Genomic DNA, 24,260 nt, shown 5'->3' with positions numbered 1-24,260 from the left:
GACGAAGTCCCGTTGTTCAAGGGTTCGAAACTAATTACTTGTTGCCGCTCATCAACGGTCATCTCTTACGCTCACCTACCTAGTGATAACAGTTTAGTAAAAATTAAAGCTGTTGCTAAAGGAAATATACACTTCAGTAAAGTTAGAAAATTATTTTATTGCTAATTTACACTCCACCATATGAACAAATTTAAATTCCCCCATTTTTCTAAGTAACTTATATTATCATAACTTTCAAGCTTGCATAGTCTAATACGACTGTTTCATTATACAGACAAGAATTTGTTTTTTATCAGGTTATATCTATTTAAGTAAAAAATCAAGGGATGGTGATTCATTAATGATCATAAAACACTTTTGATTATGCTAAAATATCTGTCCGATTTCAACTTACGTAAAATTAAGTTATTTTGGCCAAAAGAACATTAGTAAGATCGACGGAGCATGGTATGAAGAACAATACACCCATAAGTGAAGACTTTAAACTAGAATCATCCGGAATGATGAATATATGGGTTCTGCCAATACTGAATAATACGTTACTAATCTATTTTTCTTTATTTTTTTTCTTTAACTATTCTTCAAGCTACAACACCGGATACCGATTGATATCCTTCTTAAGGCCACAGCATAGCACACGTAACCACAAACTCATGATTACGTCTGTAGTACATTTGTCTTGTAACTTGATTGTATAAGGAATTTATTCATCCCACACTCGTGAAATGCTCGATATACTCCTAAAGGCCACCGCGCCTCACACGGTAATCACCAAATTCTCACTTGATTACATTTGCCACGCATTCTGTCTTGCAACTTAAATGTACTGAACAGTCCTTGCAGATCGGCTTATCTTTAAGGTGCTGGCAGCATCCCGGAGGCTTGCGTACTCTTCAGGGAGTTCCTGCTCGAATAAAAGAAGAAATGTATTGTTTTTATTAACTGCTTAATATATACAAACATCTTTGATTCATGGTTGCTGGATAGAATGATTTAATTTTTCGGCAGAGCTAATATCCTTTCACATTTTCCACCCACCAACTTACCGGCAAGGTGCTTCCAGTCTTTTCGGCCAATGAATTAAGACGCTTCGACATTCCTTTAACTGTCAATGAGAAGCGAAATCATTTAGCAAAATATTAGGAGGTATACGTTGCTTAATTCATTCTATAGTTGTGTTTGTACAGTTGTATATTTGCATACAAACAATTACACTAACTGTAACGTTAATAAAATTATTATTTTTTAAATCGCTTTAATAAACTCACACACTGAATTTAAATATTTTTGGATGCTTCCTTTAAGGATTTGAAATTTAGTTGATGTTTGTTTCTTACATGATTCATAATTGGAAGTTTTTCTGACTTATTTGTTTATTCATCAGTGAATTAATTCATGTTTCAAAATACAACCCATCTTCCTAGAATACTTGTACACCCATTATATTATAATAATCTCGTCTCTATAATCTGCCTAAACATTTTACATTGTTTCTAGAAGCGATGTCACCCAATCTTACAACTTGCTCTGAAGTCTTGCAGCAAAATGCGGCTAAGCGGCAAAAATAGTTTGACAAAAATTGTGATCAAAATTTGGCAGTATTATATTACAACTCCTGCAACTGTAGGCATTGCGTCATTTTTGTATACAGTATTTCTTAAGGTATGCGTTTTATGGTGATATACTGAATTAGCAAAAAATGAAATAGTGCTAATTTTTTCTTTATTGTAAAGTATGTCAAACTCTGAGAGTGATTTATAGCTATTTAAAGAGATTTTATATTATTTTTGTATGTTTTGTATTTAACTGTTTTCTTAAAAATCTTCGTAAAAGGCTACTTCATATAATTATTGAAAGTATAATGAAAAAATCTTAAAAGAGCACCAAACTGTTTCAAAATATGCTCAAACAGATTAGCAGAAGTTAGATGACAAGTGCTCCTACCCAGATCATGATTCGAACCCATTTGCCTTTTGGATAAGGAATTAGGATGACAGTGACATTATCCACTCTAATAGCTAAGTATATACAGGGTGTAACACTTGTTTACGCAAATATTTTGGGAAATGAAAGAAAAAGTAATTTTGGGCAGAAAATGTTCTATAAACATAGGCATTTTAAGGCTTCGTTTGTCGGTGTGGGAAATTTTAAAATAACCGTTATCATTAGCGCTGCTTTCATGCGATGGAGGTTTGGTAACGGCCGGGAAGTCGCAGTAGCCTGGGATCTTGTGTTGTTTGGGGGGGGGGGAGCGGTTAAAGTGAATAAGGCAAATGGATTGCTAGTCTTTTAATTATGATTCTTTTCCTTGCAAGTAATTTAATTACAACTATTAGCTTACTACCGTATGGCTTTATGTATCAAGTAAGTAGTGTAAATGTTGCTGGGCAACATTTATTTGCAATCGTTGAATTCTAGGGCGCTCTCTCCTGGCAGGCCGACCCGTCATGGAATTGTTGAATCAGGAGTCATGACTAGGCCTACATCAATGACTGGTGTCTGATGAATACTTTTGATGGACAGGGAGAGATTTTCAAAAATACATTTTAAATCCTTGATAGGTGTCTAATGAATAAGCCTACCTTTGATGGAGGGGAGATTCAATCAGCCTTACTTTTCTTTTATCGGTGTCCAGTGAATACCACTGACAGGGAGGGAGAGGGATTCAATGATGCATACATTTTTTTTGTTCAAAACTTAATAATACATTTGATTGAGAGGTATTCACATCGGCCTAATCGCTTCATCCTCTTTCTCTACCGCTCCCCTCACATCCCAGGACACTGCGACTTCCCGTAACCACCCTCCATCGCTTGAAAGCATCGCTGATGATAACGGTTATATTTTAAAATCCCGTAACCGACAAACGAAGCCTTAAAATGCATATGTTTATAGAACATTTTCTGCTCAAAATTACTTTTCTTTCATTTCCCAAAATATTGCATAAATTGTGTTATTACCATATAATTATATATATATATATATATATATATATATATATATATATATATATATATATATATAGTCACTCTGATAGCTAAGTATCCACACACACACACACACACACACACATACACACACACACACATACATATATATATATATATATATATATATATATATATATATATATATATATATATATATATATATATATATATATATATATATATATATATATATATATAGTCTACAACTATAAAGAGCCTTGTTCCTAATCTTGCTGCAAAGAGAACATAATTCCCTGCAATGCCTATGTTAAAGCACCAAATCTCATAGCCCACTTCGGTCACAAACCAATCGGTAACTAAGATAAACTATACAATATAACTTACGGGCTCTTATAGAATTCCTTCTGACGAAGGCTTGATTGAAATCAGCCTCTTTGTTCTCCACGATTTTGTTGACTTTTTCTGCTGCCGATGCTGCCCCTTTGGAAACGCCTGCTCAGGTGGGATTAAGAGAGTGATAAAAATAAAAAGCGGGAACTAGGGTATATTTAATAGGTAAACTAATACTAATGCTACTATTTTTTATTAGAATTATTAGTATCATTAGTGGTAGTGATATTAGTAACAGCTTTTTTCATGTGTTAGTATTTGAAATGTTGGATCATGTCAAAATTAGCGAACCCACTCACAGCAGGGTTCGCATTTCTTTACAAGAAGATTATTGGGTTCGTTATTCTTTACATGGGAATAATCGGGTTCGCTGTTCTAGACATGAACACTTCGGTACCAGACATTTGATTCCCCCAGGGGCTAGTACTAAACAAGACGAAATACATCTGACGCCCCCAGGGGCTAGTACTAAACACGACATGGTTAGTTCTAACCCTCATGTGGAATTGTAGTTCGGACCGGAAAGGGTTGGCTATTCTTTACATGGGAATCATTGGGTTCGCTGTTCTTGACATGGAGATGTTGGGTTCGCTAATCCTGACATGATTCGAAATGTTCAACATTAGCTCAAAAGTTACATGACGGCGTATAGTTTTTATACATAGGCGAATAAGACGGGCAACTTGATGTCCTTATGTAATCCCTGCTTAAAGGAAAAGAGGGTAAGAAGACGGAGAAGCAAGAATAAATAAAGAATTAATAACATTAAGATAAAAGTTGGTCGTAATCCACAGGAAATTATAATCTGGCTAATAAATGGCGGGGGATTAGTTTGACCGTTGGAAAACAAAAGCAAAGTCAAACCTTGGCAGCGGGAGAGGTTAAGATTTAAGGGAGTATGATAATTTAACCGGCTTAAATTGCTCTGTAGTGATAATGTTACTTTATAACGGCATTTTCTGGGCAAGATGAAATTCTTGAATGAAATTACTGTGCGAGGGAAGTGGAACATGTCAGATTAGTCTTGTACAAAAATCATGACTTTTTCACTTACGATATCTTAGTAGTGTTCAGAAACGTCTAGTTTACAATAGTAAATGATAAAACATTGAGTGTGTGTCTTCCCCACTCTTTTCTCTTTCCTTCTTACCTTCTAAACTATCATACTCTCAGTGTCTAATGACGTTTGTACGATTTTTCCGTTCTTCAACTAGAGTACTCAATCAGTTTCTCAAGTCGGCAATTTGTTGATTAAAAACATGAAAAGTAAAATTCTTAAATGGTAATAATTGAAAGTTTTAGCATATAACGAACTTTTCGTGATTCCTGAAGGTCGTTCTTCCTCGAGTCGTGTGCAGTCCTTCATAATTTTTGACAGTAGCTCATGCTGCACCTTTCTCACTGTACTGGGGACTCGTACAGCCACTGCGATACCTGAAATATAGACGACATTATTATCTGATTACCTCTCAGACGCACCAGTTGGTTACGTTAAGAGAATGCCAGGTAAAGCAAAGCTTCGTTTGCACTGTCAGATACGGTGTAATATATCATAAGGTTGACGACGACGACAACCTTTGGGTACAGAAGGTTGAATGACATGGATGAATAATATTCAACCATGTGCTCCGTTTCTTCCCTCCACAGCGAAAAATGCTGTTTATTAGTGCACTGACAGTTTTGTTTTTCTGAGATGAGGTGACGTTAATAGAAATATAAGGGAAAATTGCAAGTAATACGAAATATTACCGATTTATATTGTAATCGGATATTTGGGGCAATTGCACAAAATTTGGAAATTTTGTTTATATATTACATAAAAGATAAAATAATAAATCAATAAACAAACTTCTTCTTATAGAACTGAAATCAGCACAAACACATGACTTACGTTCATATTTAATGAATAAACATATAGAGTAAAATAAATAAAATGAAAAGTAAAAGCTACATCACATAGATTCCAAAACCGCTTCTGTCGAAGAATGAACAGTGACACGAAATAGAAAACGTGAATAAATTAATATTAACAAATAAACAGGTCGTAAGTGCGACGGGCACAATTACTTGACTTACACTCAGGCTTGTTGTTGGTTTCCTTGAAAACGTAAGTGCTGGCGTCCGACTTGAACACCAGAGTAGATTTGGATATCAGTTCACACGACCAGAGGCTCCTTCCCACGCGAAGCAACACGCCCGAGCCGTGAGTGGGATTACTGGCGTCTGGTTAACATAGAAATGAACAAATGAGTACGAATGACTGAGGCAACTGCAGCAAAACCAGATAGATTCTTATATAAGTTATCTGTATTCACATGCTGTATATCGGTGCTTAAATAAAAGAAACTGATTAACATTTTATCATACAAAATATACACGCACTCTCTCATGCCCTGATATTGAAATAAAAGTGGAAATTCAGTAGAGCGAGTAGATTATTTGTATAGGAAAACAGACTCGCAAATCTTTCGTCTAATTACCGATAACTTAGCAGACAACAGAAGATAGATGAAAGATTTAGTGGTCTTCTGTTTATGTTATAGCATACAACATGCCTGCTCCACGAATGGTTCATTTTTGATTCAGGAAAGTATAGGTGGGAGAGAGTGACTGTAATCTTTGGTCTTTCTGGAGCCTCCTAATTGAGATTTTTAGTCGAGAGGTAAAATTCTCTAGCGCCACAACCTTCTATAAAGGAGAAAAGGTACATGATTAAGTCGTGTGAGTGAATATACATACATATATATATATATATATATATATATATATATATATATATATATATATATATATATATATATATTTGACAACTAACGTTTTCCCCTATGGAAGGAGTGGTGTTAGAGAGACAGATAGATAATTAACACACCTTTAGAAACCGAGAGAAAAGGTCTGTTCCAGGGAGACGTGATAACACCATCAGCATAGATGAAAAATATTTTGACTCCTTCTCTGATCCTGAGTAACTCTCTAGTGCTGTCAGTGGAAGAACTTGCGCCGGGGAATCCTTCTGGTACGGGATGAGGAAGGGGAGAGGAGGACAGGCTGTTGATGCTTCCCTGTGGCGAAAGAAGGAGCAATTCATTCTTCCCCAGACTATATCAGATGAAATAGTTATCCAGCAATACGAGCTCATTACGTTTTATACTAAAATCATAATATTCTCAACAAGGATGGAATATACTCATGAAAAGTATTTGTTTTCGACTTAACTAAACAATTTTGGAAAATAAACTGATGCATAATAATAATTTGAGCCAAGCCAGTCCAAAAAGAGCAAAAATAATAAGACTAAAAGTTTTCAGCGAGTGTATTTTTTTTTGACAATGTACTGAGATTGAGATTAAGGTCATAATAATCATTGCTTATTTTCACTTTGTGATTACCAATCCGAATATTGTTTGATTTTTTAAGTACGTGCAACCTACTGAGCGAATAACAATAATAGATTTGATGCTAAGCAAATTAGACAATTAACTGATCTTACCAGAACAACTTGCTTAACACTTCAAGAAGTAGTAAGGTGTACTAGGTAGACTTTAAATGAGTCAAAGTGAAAGAAATACATAGCACTTTCAATACTTTCGTTGTTTTTCAGTTTTCACGTTTATTAAAGTCCAGCGGTTTTCATGGGTTCCTTCAATATTCAGATAAGATAAGATGCTTCAACAGATAACTACTGAAGGTACATTTCCTGTTACGTACATCATGCAACCGTTTATTAATTGATCTGTTTACCCAGTCTCATGTACATACTTAGCAGCAGTGAAACACAAAGGAGGCAGTCACCATGTCAGAGACTTAGTGGATGCAGTGAAAGAAGTGAGTGAAACATAGAGAGGAACTTTATAGAAACACGTGGCAAAGAGCAGAACAGACCCACTCATTCTTTTTTGAGAGGCCAAAATCCGTGTTTTTCTTTCGACAAGATTTTTCTCCTTGACAGAACATATGCTGACTTATAGCTTTTTACAAGTACTGTGATAAGAAAATCTTATCACTTATCCGGGTAGAGATAAGAGCGGGCCGTTTCGTCGTAAGATAAATTGTCTTTCAAGAAGTCGAATTTCTGAAAACTGAACTCTGCTATTCGTGTGTGCAAACACAATCTGAATATAGAGATTCCTTTAATAAATCTACTTTCGTTATTCCTTATCATTAAGTTACCTGTGATTTGAGAAAGTTATGACCGTGGGCTTGAAGCTTACGAGAATCATTCCTAAATTCTTTTGAGGAATTAACTTTACTTTTACTTATTCAAGATCAGTTTTGATGTTATTTACTTTTGTCTCCTCCTGTTTACGAATAATTCATTCTCTGAAACTAGAAACAGGAAATTTATTTAGCGTTAAATTATATATATATATATATATATATATATATATATATATATATATATATATATATATATATATATATAATAGACTCCATCTAGATAAATCTCCTTTCCCGCAATGCATAACGTACGAAAAGACCATAACTTTACGCTTTAATTTCAACTTACACTTTTTTTACGTGCCGATTTTTTGACGCGTATAATATGGTCGATTGACGAGCTACATATGAAGACATAAATACTCAAACGGGTTGGGTTTCTTTTGCAACAGGAGCTTTCTGAATTTTCTCTTTAGAAGAGGCTTTGTTCGTTTTTAGATCTGGTAAAATGGCGCTGTATCATGGGCTGCCTAATTTGATGTAATATATTTGAAAAATGAGGCGCATATTCTAATAGCACAATTCCTCGCTTTTAAATCTCGGGAGAAATTTTTACTACGTGGTCTTGGGTAATGTCTTGGAGGCCAGTTTTTCATCGAATAATCTTTCAAAATGAACGCCACATTTTTAGCCCATGCCTGACAAGATAGTCTCATTTGCTGTACTAGGGGTCTGATAAACTTAAACCTTTGACAGATTAGATAACACGGGTTTTTGCTTTTGCCCTGACGGTATTACCCCCACATGATCAGTCAACACTTTAACACTTCTTTCTTTTTAAACACAACACTGAGAGAGCGAGAGAGAGAGAGCGAGAGAGAGAGAACATACATCTATGGGCAGTAAACAAACACAACACAAGGAAGGGTAAACATTACTTTAAAGACCTTCGAAATAAGGGAAAAGATCAAAGCACTATTGTAAGCCAATTTATCAAAAACATTAATGGCTAAACTTTGTTTTAAGCATCAGTGGAGAAACGTATAAAAAATCATCTTATGAGTGAAGTTCAGGACTATGAAAACAGAGGAAATTTCGGCTGCCAGTGGAAAAAATATTATATCCTTTGAGACAAGCTTCTGCCAATCAATACATTCTTGAAAAGGAAACAGTAAATAAACGTTATGGACATACAGCACATACAAAATGAAATAAAGTGCTTGCCGTTGAACTATCCCTACAGAGAATAAGGACCAAGTGTTAACTATTGTTTGAATACTTCTATTTCACAATAGATTTTCACGGTCATTCCACAGGACAGATCTACAATTGCATAAATACGAATTTTTGATACCCAAAATCCCGACCCCCAATCATGATCATGTTATAATGCTATCCAGCTATTCAGTCTTTCAAACATGAACACTTTCCAAAACACTTCCCTAACAAAGGAATTTGTATTTTACAAGCAACACATAAATACTATGAGAAAGGAAAAGACAAATATAACTAGGCACTGTTAAAGAAGTATCAGCAATTCAGCATCTTCTTCGACTTGGTTTCTTTTTACTCAGTTCCCTTTATCAGGAGCACAGAGAATATTATTATTATTATTATTATTATTATTATTATTATTATTATTATTATTATTATTATTATTATTAGTAGTAGTAGTAGTAGTAGTAGTAGTAGGTTTTCCCCTTTATTCACATGTATCGATTCACCCTAGTCCACGTTAATCTGGCTTATCAGATTATGATAAAGCCCTACCCACACCTGAGCCGAAAGACGTTGTTTGACGTGTGCGTTTTCGCATATGTTTACTGATATGTGTACTTATTTGTTAGCATTCATATGTTTACTGATATGTATACTTATTTGTTAGCATTCATATGTTTACTGATATGTATACTTATTTGTTAGCATTCATATTTATGTGTTCATATATAGATATATGTAATGCAACATACACGCACACATGTGTGTATATACAGTATATACATATATATTAAGTCTTTTTTGTTATTCTACACAAATATCTCATCCTTAATTCATCGGAGAAACGGTGAAAGTGCCTTGGGAAAATCGTCTTGTTTTACTACCGGGTCATCTCCTATCAACGGAAGTGCCTCGTTGTTGATATATATATATATATATATATATATATATATATATATATATATATATATATATATATATATATATATATATATATATATATATATATATAACAGTTTTCAGGAGAACAGCTGCGGTCTCTTATTAGGTAGAGTGGATGTTCATGTACATCAGACACACATCACCAGGAATTTGGTTTTCATTCGTGTTGTAGAACTTCTTTTCGTTTCTGCGTATTTAAAGTCTTATGTGAATTATACTTGAATTAACTCAGAGGAGCAGAGCTACCCAAGGTGAACTGAGTTAAGTAACATTAACTGAGTTCAGCTCTGTTTTTCTATCTCTCTACAGAAAGCGATTTGACATGTGAACCAGTCTAAACAAATGCTACAGCTAGATCGACATTTGTCAACAGACATGTCAAAGTGAAGCAGTTAGCTGTCTTTGCTGCACAAGTGTCGGATCACCTCCAGTTTTAAGTAATACCAACACAAATCTGCATACTTTAGTAAATTTTAAGTTTTTTGATAACTTGACGAAGAACTTGGCTACGAGTTCTGATATTCCTAGAAACGCCGCAGCTAAATTTCCTGCTATATTTCCTTTTCGCGTTTATTCCTAATATATTGGCCAGATTCTAGACTTTGGAATGTCAGTTACTAATCTCGTCTTGGCTTGACATTGCTCTGCAAATCATTCCGATTCACTGTATCAGTTCCGATTTCATGCCATTACCTTTGAAGAGAGAGAGAGAGAGAGAGGAATGACCGAACTTATGTCGTATAGTATATAAATTGTATAAGTGTTGTTCACTTACAGACAGATGTACAAAAATAGACAGACAGACATACACACACGTACGCACACACAGACATATATATATATATATATATATATATATATATATATATATATATATATATATATATATATATATATATATATATATATATATATATATATATATATATATATATATATAATATATATATATATATATATATATATATATATATATATATATATATATATATATATATATATATATATATATATATATATATATATATATATTATAAATGTGTGTGTGTGTGTGTGTTTGGAAAACCCAAGTGTGAAAAGTGCTGACTGTATAATCCTTAGGAGCATGAGTATTTATTCGTACGGTTAATAGTAAAAACAACTTGTAAGTAGCAGACTATTGCCAAACGACTAAGATTTTGTTTGATTACTTACTCGAATGTGATCTTGGAAAGATATTACCGTCTTAATGAAAACCAATTACATCTCAGTGTTACCTGATTACTATAGTTGTTGCGGTAGAAAGATGATCTACCAATATCATCAGCAACTTCATCTTCACTCTCTTCGTAGCTGGAGCCCCAAGGTCCACAAGAATCTTGGCTTGATACTCCAGCTGTTGAAGGGGTGGTCGGACAAGGAGAGGAGGGATGCCTACTAGCTTCAGAAGGCCAGGAGGTAACAGACCCTGAAGAAGATGCGACAGAAGAGCGGGTTCCTACCTCGGCATAGATATGGTAAGGCGATGCAACATAACCGTCTTTATCATAAATGTCGTCAAGAGTGTCAGTTTTTGTGTTTTCGTAAAAAATGTCTGGATTTTCAATAATCCTTCTGTCTTTCACCTCCTCTTGAGGTGGGTTCTGTTTTTCATCACTTGTATTGGGAGATTTCCATTTCAGTTTTCTTGGAACTGCATAATATGATTCATCTATTTTCGTTTCCTCTTCATTGGCAATGAGAGTAATGTTGCTTCCACTTTCCTCTAAAACGTTAGGACAGACAATATCATTTTCATTAAGTGTGCTTCCCGAAGATTTTTGTGATGAAAGAGGATCGAATTCAGTGATAACATCAAATTGACTGCCTGTAGACTCAAGGTATCTTCCAAGGGTGTTGTATGAATAATCAAGAAGTGTTTCTTCTGAGTGGCATCGAGAGTAATTGCGGTCTTTTGGTAGTTGTGGTAATTGCGGAGAAACAGCAAAATCAAGGGCATCTAAAATTGAATTTCCTAAGTCAACATTGGTAGAACTACTCTGATTCTTGGTAGGTGTGGCCTCAGTAGTACTTGGGACACGTGATTTTACTGGTTGCAGTAAAACATGGGTGGCATGAACAGGTTTGATAGGAGTTTGGAGGTGTCCCTCCTCCCTTTCCTGAGACTGGGTGTTGGTTTGTGAGGTGGTCACGCAGTCATCATTTGTATTTAGGAATGATGTTGTAATTGTATTGTTGTCTGTGAATGATATATCACTTTGAACACTGCCTGGAATCAAAGGAGGAAATGGATCTAAATCTCTAAAAGGATCGAGTATGGTTGTTCCTGTCGTGTTTTGAACTCTTCTTGGTTGTTGCAATGTATCTCTAGAGTGTGAAATGTCTGCCTTAGAGAGCTCTTCCCTTGATTCTAATGAACCACCTAATTTGGAAGTGATATTACAATTTTCATTGGTGACAAATGCAGACGATGAGCTTGGCCCTTCACCAGAGTGTAAGTCATTCATTTTATCTTGAGGTACCTGCTTTACTTGTGCCTTACGCCTTGCCGGCTTTGGAGGCCTGGGCCGGGTGCCCAGCTTCTCTATAATGCGGTCTTGGTTCTCCGTTTTTGCAAAAGTGCTACTATCTGAACTGAAACAATCACGTCCAAAAGCTTGGTGGTGGGTGGCTTCAAATTTTGGCTGATGGCGTGGAATATCATACAGTCCTTCTTCAGAGATATGAGGCGAAAACTCTGTGTTCTTATTCTGATGATAATGCGATTTTGGCCTTGCAAGGACATTTGCACTGGTACTCTTGGTTTGATCTCTGTAATGCTTGATTCTCCATTTATTTTGTCATCCTCTTGTGATGCTCCTCCTGGGGTTTGTGTGTTCATCTGAATTCCATCACTTATCAAGGATATACGTCTTTGGTTTCTGACAAGTGGATTGATACCTCTTACGGACGCCTGGCGTATTAGATCACCAATGGGTTGTGCTTGATTTCGTAAATAAGCTGGTTGTTTAGGTTGCTCTTTGACCTCTGACTGATTATTAGCTGGAGTTTCATAAGAATAGTCTTCAGAAGATTGCTGTGATAATTTTACTTCATTATTATCGTCTTCACTTCTAGAAGATACATTGACTTCTGCACCGTTCTTGTGAGGGTTTTCAGGTATAGGTTGAGAGGTGACTGGTGAGGTTGCTTGAGGCACCTGACACGTTCGTTGCTGTTGGGGTTTTGGCAAAGAAGTACGAGGCTTTGGTTTTGGGGGTGTCTTAGGATGAGGAAGATGTCTTAAGTGGGAACCAGGCTGTGACTGAGCTGAAGGCTGTGTCTCAGGCTGATTGTTAAGGGATGCATATCCATGTGGCGGCATCCCAGTCTGAGATGGTTTTTGAGGTTGACTGCTAGCAGGCGTATGCCCACGAGAGTGCTCCTCAGGCTGACACTGTGGTTGTGATTGATTATTGCTAGGACTACACATCTGAGGCTTCGTTTGCGGTTGCAGACTTTGGGTTGCAAGCATCTTTCGGGGCTGTGTTGACGGTTGACTATGTGACGGAGCAGGTGGCTGAGACAGAGTTGCAGGCCGTGGGCGAGGAGGTAACTGCACCCGTGATTGGTGGGGCTTAGGATGGCCTCTTTGTTGTTGTGGCTGCTGTTGGCTTCGGTGCTGAGGCTGAGACTGAGAAGGTCTTGGTAATACTCCACTTCCGGGTGTAGATGCATTTAATGTCGGAGGCCTTACAGGTACTGGGGGTGGTGTACCTTTAATGTACAAATGATATTGTTAAATGATGAAAAGTATGCGTAAAAGTTCAGAGTAGTATCCTGCTTATGAAAGGTGTATATTATGCTTCATTCATAACAACCAACAGAAAATTTTAAAACTGACTACGTTTCGAATGAATGGCCCCTCAAGCGTATACGTGTTATTTTTAAACTATGATAGTTAATCACCTCTTTGCTAGTTAATCACCTCTTTGCTTCCATGATACATCTTAACATTTCTATTTTTTCTAACATTGTTATATGACAAGTTTCAAAGTGTCATACAGGTAGAGCTCATTTGCGTGTGACAAAATTTTGAGCACTTTCTGTTAGTTATTTTATATTGATGTGAAGTATAAATATATGACATCCGAATAACACTGGAAGTTCGACAATCGTTCAAGCTACCAACGGTCTTACTTTTTCCTCCGTTCGCACAAAAACAGGAATATTCCCCAGGACTTCAAGCTAGTTTCTAGATTTGGTAAATGAAAATACAGGCTGGAGGTCTCACCTCTGACACGTCGTCTATCTTCCCGAAGGACGTCCTGGTAAGAGGGCGGAGCCCCTGGTGGAGGGGCGGTCGTGGATAGCTCTTGGGGTAAGTCCACGGCTGCCTGAGCGTCAGTGAAACCGTTTAGACTTTCCTTTCTGTGGAATTAGTTCAGGGAAACCTGAATTAATCGACAAGCCAGCACAAAATGAGGTTAATTTAGTAAAAATAAACGTATATTCAATCAGACTTACTTGGTATCGTAACATCCGCAAGGCCTCGACCTCTTACATTTACTTTGTGGTAATCAGCAAACTTCAAATTGCTCCGTTCGGTGATATTTTTTCCGGCTTTCTGTCAAACTTTGAAATACCTCCTTGCGTTCATTTGAGTCTTGTAATCTCCCACGTTTCAAGAAATAAATACATCCGTTCACACCCTCCTTTTTCACATTTACGTTTGGCTAGTTAAGGAAATTGGCTACCCGTTTCATCAGCCTTAAATAAGAATATGCAAACAAAGATAGGCGTTCTGACTGGCTGTTGTTATCATCAAAACACTGGAAAGTTTATTCCACAATTGCGCGAAGGATTGTCATCCAACGAAGAAAAATTAACAGAATTTGGTAATAAAAACTAAAATAGAATCATAATTAAGAAAAATATAGGACAATGTCGATTAAAACTGTAATTGCATTGTAAAAAGGTATCAAACAATTCAGATGCTGATTAAATTAACAGAAATATCCTTCCATATCTGAGTCAGTTTTTCCAGGAGGCATGAAATCATGCTGCCAAGAACTTTGCAAATGTCACTTAGGCAGATTCATTATTACAAATCGATTACATAATAACATATCAAAAGTTGATAAGTTTAGCACTTGAACTCGAGAAGACGTCACATAATAAAAACGCATTATTCTACAAATGTTGTGAGGTGAATAGCGAGGACCTTAGCCTTCTTTAAATTTCTAATGTGTTACTTGACATTGAGTGTCAGGCAACACATTAATTGTTTAATTAATTGTTTGATTAATATCTGTAGAACTCTTTTATCACGAACGATTATTCGAAGATAATCTCATGTAGGTGCTTTCTACTTTGCAACTTGCTTATAAGTGGTTTTAGTAACACACAGAAGAATGATCTTCTTAGAGGGGGATTACAAATGTATTTATCCACAAAGGATTGTCTTCTTAGAGGGGGATTACAAATGTATCTGTCCTTTAACTCTGCAAGGCGATTTAATTGCTAGGCACTAAATTTAGCCCACTGATAATCGAAAAATCGCAACACGCGTAACAATAGAAAGGTATTAAACCTGAAAAGTAGATAAACCTCACGAGGTCAAAGGGAAGAAAGGAATGCGTAACCTTTAGATTCTTTACAGTTGACGCTTTCTTCAATAATCAAAGCAAAACAAAGTTTGCGGAGGCTTCATAGAATATATTGTGAATGTTTCTCATGAAAAATAGCCAGTGCGTGGTTTTGTCTCTCTTAATAACAAGGACGCGTTAATTACTAGAAGAAAACATTAATATTTACCTGCTAGAGAAAACTGCCTCTTGTAAATGAAATAACCTTTGCCTGGTTGGTTCATGAGGTGTGATGGACAGGACCCGAGTCTTCAGCACTTTGTCAATGAGACCCAGCGCCATTTGGTACTTCAACGCTGCCTGAATGAATATATATAAAAAACTTGCGGTTTCTGACAGTTAAAGTTGTTAAAATAAGAAAAAAATCTACTGTGAAACCTTGGCTTCACATTGCCATTTCTCACTGGCTTACAAGCTGAGTTGAAACTGAGGTTTTGTGAACGAAGGCTGAGCCGTTCTTTCACCAGCGTCCTGAAAAGTTATATATGTCATATCAAAGAAATAATGTTAATCCACTGAACGATTTCTGCCCTTTCTGTCCTTCTCTGATTTTACAGGAATTTTAAAAATTCAACAAATTTTAATGTTATTTTAAACAACAATTTGGTGTATTAATGGGGATATCATCAGTCATTATAACATAAGTGCCTGCTGGGTCATTATTATGACCAATAGGCTTATAATTATCATCGTTGTAATAATCACTATCACATAGCTATGATTATTTACATTATTTATCTGTTCCTGGTTTTCGCAAAACTGTATCATTTCCGGAATTAGTTTTTCATTAATTTTTACGAGTGGTGTCTAACTGTCAAATTGCTGTTCATTAAATTTCCCTAGATTAAAAAATGAATGAGGGGCAGATCGATAACGATGATGTTTCTCCAACAACTTTTTTTTAGTTTACATGTAACTTTCGGCAATGATGCCAAAAAAACTAAGAAAAATTACGAATTCAAGATAGATAAATAAATAAATCAAGAACAGATAAATCAAGACATGAGAACCAAAAAGAAAACTCCAAGTAGACGTACACATAACGCACATGAAAGGAATCATTAAACCTACGAAAGGTTAATTATAACCAATACTTGTAACAGCTAAGCTCTATACAGCATGTGTTTGTTCTTAAAGTATGCAGAGTCGCTATAAATGAATATAGGCAGGGAATGGCCCGACTGGGGGTGGGTGGGGGACGGTTACCCGCCCTCAATGTTGATTTTGAGTTGGTCAAAAATGGACAGGATTTGTTGTTTAAATACGAACATGTATAGTGTGTGTATATATGTATGTACATATATATGTAAGAAATTAAGAATCTATATATATATGACACACGCGCACATACACACAAACACATACATAGATCTATACCAACTTAACTATATGGATTTGGTAAAAATAGGCATATTCAGATTAATAAACTATAATCTTATTTTCTTTGCCTTATAAAATACTCTCGGGGAAAACTATTGTAGTTTTATAAACAATAGAAAAATAACCATAAAAAATTGGGTTTTTATGTATAACATTACCAATAAGATATATGTATCTAGTTCGACTTGGTCAGTACTAAGTTGGTCAGAATTGTCTTTATAACTCCCCCCTCCCCACAACAATCAGATGGTCCTCAAGCCACCCCATGAATATGGGTTTAGATTGCAGTCCAAATCATACATACCCTTGGAGTCTCAGGCGACACTGTGCTGTTTTGCAGCCTGCTACTTACACCGAAAGCTAGCGGAAAGTTGCAAATTTTCTGGTATGTAGTTTCCAGCTGTGCTCATGCTCCTAAAGATGGTCATTAGATCTTATCTGAGTGCTTATAGCGTCTTACTTCGGCTTTTCAGATTAGAAGACGACTGGTGTAGCAAAGGTGTCATAAGGAACTTTACCGTTTAACCTGCCATTTTTTTCTGGTTAATGCTGCTAAACAAATATTCCTTTGGCTGCTATTACTACTACTGCTGCTACTTTTATGTTAGTAGCTGTGGTATCCAGAGACTGTGATTTTTGCCTTACCCCTCTAATTTTACAATTGCTTGAAAGTTCTCTAAGGAAACGTGTACCAGTATTCTACAACAGTTTTCTGTCGTGTAATTTTAATAACAAATTAAGAAGGGAAGCGAAACTTGACGAGCCAGGTTCACGCCGTCTTATTTCTGTGGATTTTCTAGCAAAATTTTCCTCTTTTAGTGCAACATTTCTTTCCAATACCATTATAAGATGTGCAGGTTTGAAGGTAAGGCTGTAAAGGCGTCAAACCGCCTCCCCGTTCCTTGTGTTTCGCTCTACATTTGTACATTTATCATGTCGTATTTGTCACTTGTTATTGTCTCAGATTCTTTATGTATTCCATTACTTCTTATCATTTACAGCCTGTTCGCCGATATATATATCTACCTTGTTCATGTTATATATATCTGCCTTGTATGTTCTCCATAATGCTCTGTATGTCATTTATGTCTTTCAACAACACAATTCTGTACGGACGCAGCAGAGTGGTGCTGGGTCGCCTCTACCTTTCCGTCCGCTTTTCGCATTATAAGTACCTGTCGTGAACAATAGGGAAACGGGCTGCTCTAGGAGCAAGAGCCCGTGCTGGCACAAGGCCAGCTAAATCTAAAACAACAACACAATGGGGAATCAGTCTCACTTCTGACCTTTCTTGAACCTCACAAGACTATCTGTGCATTTTTGGTTTTGATACTGATTTTTTTTTTATGTTTAATCGTCAACATTATACAAAGAACACTGGCCAAATTCCTTACTTAGCCTAGGTTATGCCTCAACACACTGCCATATAGTGGCAACAATAGACAAGGAACGTGACGTTTTCTGTGATTAGTGAAAATTACGTTTTCTTCAGCAGTCCCTACCAAGAGGAAAGACTCCATTGGGTTACGATTTTACCCCGTTTTGACTCAAATATGGATACTGAAAAGCAAATTGTTGGCACTCGACGGGATACTTTCAATTAAACGTTTATATCATGTTTACGTGGTGAGAGTGCATAAAATTTCAGAGCAGACTGCTCTTTGTTATGAAATTGTCAAGGTAATCATCTCAAAAGAAATATGGACTGTTAAACATACTTCAAAACAGGATTATAATATTAAGTAGGAAACTTGGAAATTCAAAACGAGTTATGTGGAAGAACAAAAGTTACGGTTACAATAGGCGACTTGACCAAAGTTGGTCAAAATCTTTGCTCGAAAAAAAAAGTAGTTTACCTAACAAAAACTTTGTAAAGAAGATGGTTCAGTGATTAACATTTACGGGTGTGTTGTCTTTAGGAAGTATTTTGAGATGCTCTTCAGTTCGGTAGATAGGCCTATTCATGAGGATTTTGAAAATGACTTATTAACTTAATGTTGTTTTCATTTGGATGACGATAACAGGGGATATATTAAAAGAAAATATAGAAGAGGAAGAAGTCTGGAAGGTTATAAAGAGCATGCATAGTGCAACTTCGTCTGGTAGCCGTGTGATTGTGGAGCCAGCTCACTTTCATTCAAGTAAAATGTGGACATTGCTACAACTGAAAAGAAAAAGGTCGAAACTATTGAGATAAATTGCGAGTTAGCATATCCGGTGTAATAAGACTGGAAGGGAAACAAATGCAGGGATATACAAAAGTGGTAAAATCGTTAACATTAGTGAAAGAATGGGTTAGTGCTTTTAAGATGCTTTGTTTATGTGGAAGGAATGGAGGAAGGCAAGGGCCTTCTTAATAAATATCCAGGAAGTCAAAGTTACTTAAGAGATAGAGGTGAATAGCTCATTGTTTACGTGGGGAATTTTCGATGATCTGGGAGCTTTCAATATACAGTGGAAATGTTGTGGATGTTTCCATTGACCGTGGATTTGTCCGCAGTCCAGCAGTATGAATGTGGCAGTATCCATTGTACTGTTTTTTTTTTTTTCTCAGGAGTCACGCTCTTAGGGAAATAGGCTTTACACACACACACACACACACATATCATTCTATTTAAAATGCAGTGTTCATATATTCATTTATGTATGTATAACAAATATTCTCTGTATAATGAACTTCGCGCATTGCTGGCATTTTATCGTAGATAAGAAAGTTCAAACCAATAAAAATATACATATATGTGTATATGTATGTATGTGCGTATATACATAATGTATTATATGCCTATAGTAGAGATGACTTCATGAATTTCGATGAATATTATGACAGATATCTGTGAACTGCGCAATGTAGCCGTTAACATCCGCGTATTTGGCAAACGAGAAGCTGTGGGCTATGCTGTCTCAGATACAAAGAAGTTACGTGTACAGTATGATTGTCAAATGGAAACATGATGTGTTATTAACTAACAATTTTAAGTAACAACATAGTGGAAGTGCCTTATGTCTCCTCAGTTTGTCATGATGTGCATCAAATTCAGTGTTACTTGTAAATAGCCTACCTTCACACCAGTAAATTTTACTTAGCTAATACGTATTATTACTTCATTTCAAAACGTTATCTCCCTTCTTTTATTATCCTGTTTCAATATAAAGCTAGCAATGTCTAATAGTCCCATTTCCTTTAGGAACCTTGTTCTTTCTATGTAAACAATCTGTTTGAGTAGAGCAGCCGAACACAGCGCTTCATTGTCATGGATGATCAAGCTGCTCCTTTTTCCGTCAGTGCTGTGTTGTACGCTAGTGTGATACTTTCTGAGGAGCCTTTCACCATTTTGCCGGCAACAGTTTCACCATTTTGCCGGCAACAGTTGTAACGATGGGTCGACGTTTTAGACATTTACTGAAGATTGCAAACTACTTCATATCAACCAGAAAGGTAAGTGCTTTGTTAATATTTGTTATCATATTTTGTTGGATTCCCCAACGATCGTATTTGCTATATTTTTAGAGGTTGATCGCCACAGTGTTTAACTCTTGTTCGAGGAAGGTTAAATTTATATTTAAGATATATTTATTCATAGTTTTAATATTTCAAGTATGATATACGACCGAGCCTCATGTTTTTAGTTATTGATATTGCTCAAATTTCCTCAAGTGACATTCTGGATTTGCAAATTAGTAAATGAGGTGCATTGTAGTTTGAGTTGGACATAAAGTAACGAAATCTTTCCGGAACAATTGTCAAAGTGGCACATTTGTAGTTATTAATGTTACTGAAACATGTTTTGTAGTATCGGAGTTTGATGCAGGCAAATTAATAAAATTCTGTATGATTTGTGGGAGTATGGCAGACAATAGATTATCTTCGATATCGAAAGCAAATGAACAGCTGGAGTTTACGTGATAGACACTGCTATCTGCTCTGACGACCAGCTGAGGCCAGATAAGAAGGCCTCGAAAAATGAAGTTCAAGTAACATGCCATTTTTCTTTTGGATGAGATCAGCATGGAGAAGGCTGTTTTTTTTTCTATTGCTTCTTAACTTTGGATCTCGCAATTCGCCAAACAACCAACCTTATAGGTATAACATTTGTATTTGTTAGACCTTGCATGTTAACAGCATTGCATTCAGGGTCGGACTCAACTGAAAATAATACAAAATGGTTCGTGGTACGCATGACCAACGCTGACGCTAAACGTTAAGTACTGTTTATAAAGTACATTATTATTTTCTTTTGAAATTAAGTATTCGTGTTGTCAGAGATGATGACGACCACCCGCAGTAAAATGTGCAAAGGCTTTCTTATATACTGCCATTGCCCAGGAAATGTTTGGTTTTAGTTCTGTTGATTTGTTTGCCTATATTTTATCAGGATGATGGGGAATCTAATAAACTGATCTTGGTAAAACCATAAAAACAGTGATTGGTCAAAGGTCGGAGCCAAATGCCCGTTAGTTGATGACGTGAAAACAGCTGATTTTTTTACGAAACCGTGAACACATTCAGTCAATGTAAGCAACTTCTCGAGATATTTAAATTCTGTGAAAAATTTGTCGAATGTTAAAGTTCAAAAGACAAGGTCACGGATTTCAGGAGGTAATGTTTCAAAACCTGTTACATAACTGTGGTGCCTTTTTTATAATGATAAATTGTAGCATTATCATCATAAGTTCATCAAGTTTGATTTTTAAAGGTCAAAAGTTAAGGACATATTTTTGGTAATTGTAATGCTTCCTGTATGCAGGATAGATTGTAAGGTAACTGTTAAGTAATTTTCAAATAGTTAACCCAGTTTGACCTTTAAAGGTCAGGGGTGAGGTCACAAAAACCTTAAATTTATATGTGAGACGAAAATGGTAACAAATAATTTTATATACAGATGCTCGTTACATGGTGTTCTTGCAGTTAATATGATATGGAGCAATATTAGTAAAGGTTTCCTGTGTGTAAAGTGATGACATTCTGAGACTTTTCTTTTTCAATGAACTTTTGTCAAAACGATACGAAGAATTGTTGCTGGATCCACGTTCGCCATTGAGCTGTTCTGATGATTTGGACAAACCAAAGACAATTTTCGGCATTTCCAAGTTCAGTGACACCTGTCTCTAGGACAGTGGTTCTTAAACTTTTTTACCTAGCGCCCCCCTCTGCATTATGTATAGATCCCACGCCCCCCTACTCCTGAGCCCTTCTTTGGCCGAGTCGGCTGAGTTCGGACTGTCACTCGATGGGCCGGAGTTCAATTCCCCCGGCCGGCTGATGAAGAGTTAGAGGAATTTATTTCTGGTGATAGAAATTCATTTCTCGCTATAATGTGGTTCGGATTCCACAATAAGCTGTAAGTCCCATTTGCTAAGTAACCAATTGGTTCTTAGCCACGTAAATAAGTCTAATCCTTCAGGCCAGCCCTAGGAGAGCTGTTAATCAGCTCAGTGGTCTGGTTAAACTAAACTATATTTTTTTTACCCCCTACCCCTGAAATTTTTGCCAGCTATAATCTATAAACAATATGTTGTCTATTTGTATGCTATTAAACTTGTCATAACAATAAAAGACAATTCATAAATAAGATTTGAAATTAAAATTGACTAATATTTTGAATTTTTGGCATGTTTTGAGATATTTAGAAAAAATATATGGAAGCTTGGTGATAACGTTTTGGCGATTTTGTAGTAACATCACATTAAAAAAATAAACACCATCTGGCAACTCTGCTTGCGCCCCCTTGGAAGCTTCTGGCGGCCCCCTAGGGGGCTCTCCCCCCGGTTTAAGAATCACTTTTCTAGGATGATAGATCCCATTACTCCCATAATTGTTCACTGTAGCAGATATTCCGTTCTTCGCAAAGGCAGTCTAACTAATGAAATGATTAATAATTTTTTATTAGTATGTTTGCGGTACCCGAACTACCTTTCCAATTATTGCAGTAGCGGACTTATTGTATTGTATGTAAATTTAAAACTTTTTGAAAAAAATAACAAAAAGTACAGTGGTCTTACCTTGTTGTATTGGTTCTGTTCCATCAGATCTCGAGCATTTCTTTGAAAGTGGAACACCTGCTTGCAAGTATTTTCAAACTCGGAAATAGTAGTTATTGGTCCCCTATCAGACACAGAGCTGTTTCTCGATGTTTCGGGAGCAGATATTGCCCTTGCATGAGATCCATTTTGTGAGGTCGTTATTCCAGATGCCCCAGCTACGGGCGAAGGATTTGTGGTAGGCTGTCTTGGGCGTGTTGGTATTGGTGGAGTGGCATTCGACTGCGGCCTCTTAGTTTGCCCTGATTGCCTGGCGTTGAAGTTGAGTTGAGTAGAAGGTTGAGTGACCTTTGGACGAACTGCTGTAGGTGTTGATGGAGAACTTGCGTGCGTAGAAGGCCCAGAGTCTGGAGGCGAGGGCAGAGGAGGATAGAAAATGCTATTCGAATTGGGTATAGGCTGCGGGGGCGTGGATGGCACAGGAGGGACGTCCTCTGAAAAAATACGTCTTCTCAGAGATTGCCACGCCATTTGCGATTTGCCTATAGCTGTTGAGACTGACCTGGTTCTATCCAAGGCAGGAGGTGAAGACTGGGTTGAAGATAAGGTCGATGAGCGTGGTTTGGTTACACAAGATTTGGAGTGATCGGTATGATGGTTGGGCGGGCAGCTTATCGGTCTTGGTGGGCTTACCTCACCCGGATCACTTCTGATGGAAGCCTTGCGGTCGAGCTTTTTCAGCTCATATAAAGCCGTTGGCGTAATTGGTGGTCCAGGATGGGATACAGAGCGCTTCTTTGTTTCCTTCTCTGCCTGCACAGTATCCCCGTGCTTGAAGGTTCTGGGTGGTTTAGGCGGAGGGGTGTTTACCGGCGTCTTGATACTTTCCAAATCACACAGTGAGAAACGGTGTGTTAGCCTTGCTAATTCGTTAGCAAGACCTTCTCTTGGAGGTAAACTCTGAGAAATCACTGCAAATGTAGCATTTGGATGTTCCCCATTTGTTATATTAGCAGAATGGTCAATAGTCAAGTGAATCGTTTGGGACAAACTTGGGGTAACCTCGCCATCCAAAGATTCCAGTGCACGAGTTGAAGGAGCAACTCTCAATCCTGTTGTCCTCATGCTTCATTGCATGTGATGGATACAAATAACGTAGCCACGAAGAAAGGGTAGCTCTCTAAAAATCACCTCTGCTCACCACTGTCTTCACGTCACATATTTTGATAGGCTTCAAACAGTTATCAACATTTGTTATTCACAAATGTTTGTTTTTATATCGAGAAACCGAGCGTTTAGTATTCGTTGTTTAACACACTTTACCTAGAATACTGAAGATTTTTGAATACGTGTTACTGTTGGAAAACAGTTAATCTGATAATGGAAGATTCCAAGATAGTGTCTCCATAGCGACGGATAAGCATTATCAGGTCACACGACTGAAGTACATACCCCAATTTCTTTAAAGTAAACGCCTTTTCTTAACTTATAATTTTCTTATTAGTAGAAAAACAGACTAAATCAATCAATCTGTCAAGCTAAAATATGAATGATAATTTTGTATCTTTTTAAAATGTTGCTGATTAATCTTCACATAACTAAAACCGTGTAACAATATAAGATAAAAGAATTTTTG

At 36.6% G+C, this 24,260-nt stretch overlaps 1 protein-coding gene across 1 annotated transcript; it reads right to left on the bottom strand.

Moving 5' to 3' along the window:
- Positions 1-666: 666 nt before the first annotated feature.
- LOC136840944 (uncharacterized) lies at positions 667-23,954 on the bottom strand. The gene is given in 11 exon segments (XM_067107914.1): positions 667-904; positions 1,047-1,105; positions 3,336-3,443; positions 4,656-4,775; positions 5,418-5,564; positions 6,211-6,400; positions 10,913-12,221; positions 12,224-13,391; positions 13,909-14,045; positions 15,432-15,562; positions 22,646-23,954. Coding segments are annotated over 11 exon segments (4,560 nt in total). The 5' UTR covers positions 23,750-23,954; the 3' UTR covers positions 667-817.
- Between the last annotated feature and the right edge of the window lie 306 nt (positions 23,955-24,260).

Source organism: Macrobrachium rosenbergii, chromosome 8 (genome assembly GCF_040412425.1).
Source record: "Macrobrachium rosenbergii isolate ZJJX-2024 chromosome 8, ASM4041242v1, whole genome shotgun sequence".
Lineage (NCBI taxonomy): Eukaryota > Metazoa > Arthropoda > Malacostraca > Decapoda > Palaemonidae > Macrobrachium > Macrobrachium rosenbergii.
Note: the sequence above shows the minus strand (reverse complement) of the source record. Positions and strands in the feature narration are given on the sequence as shown.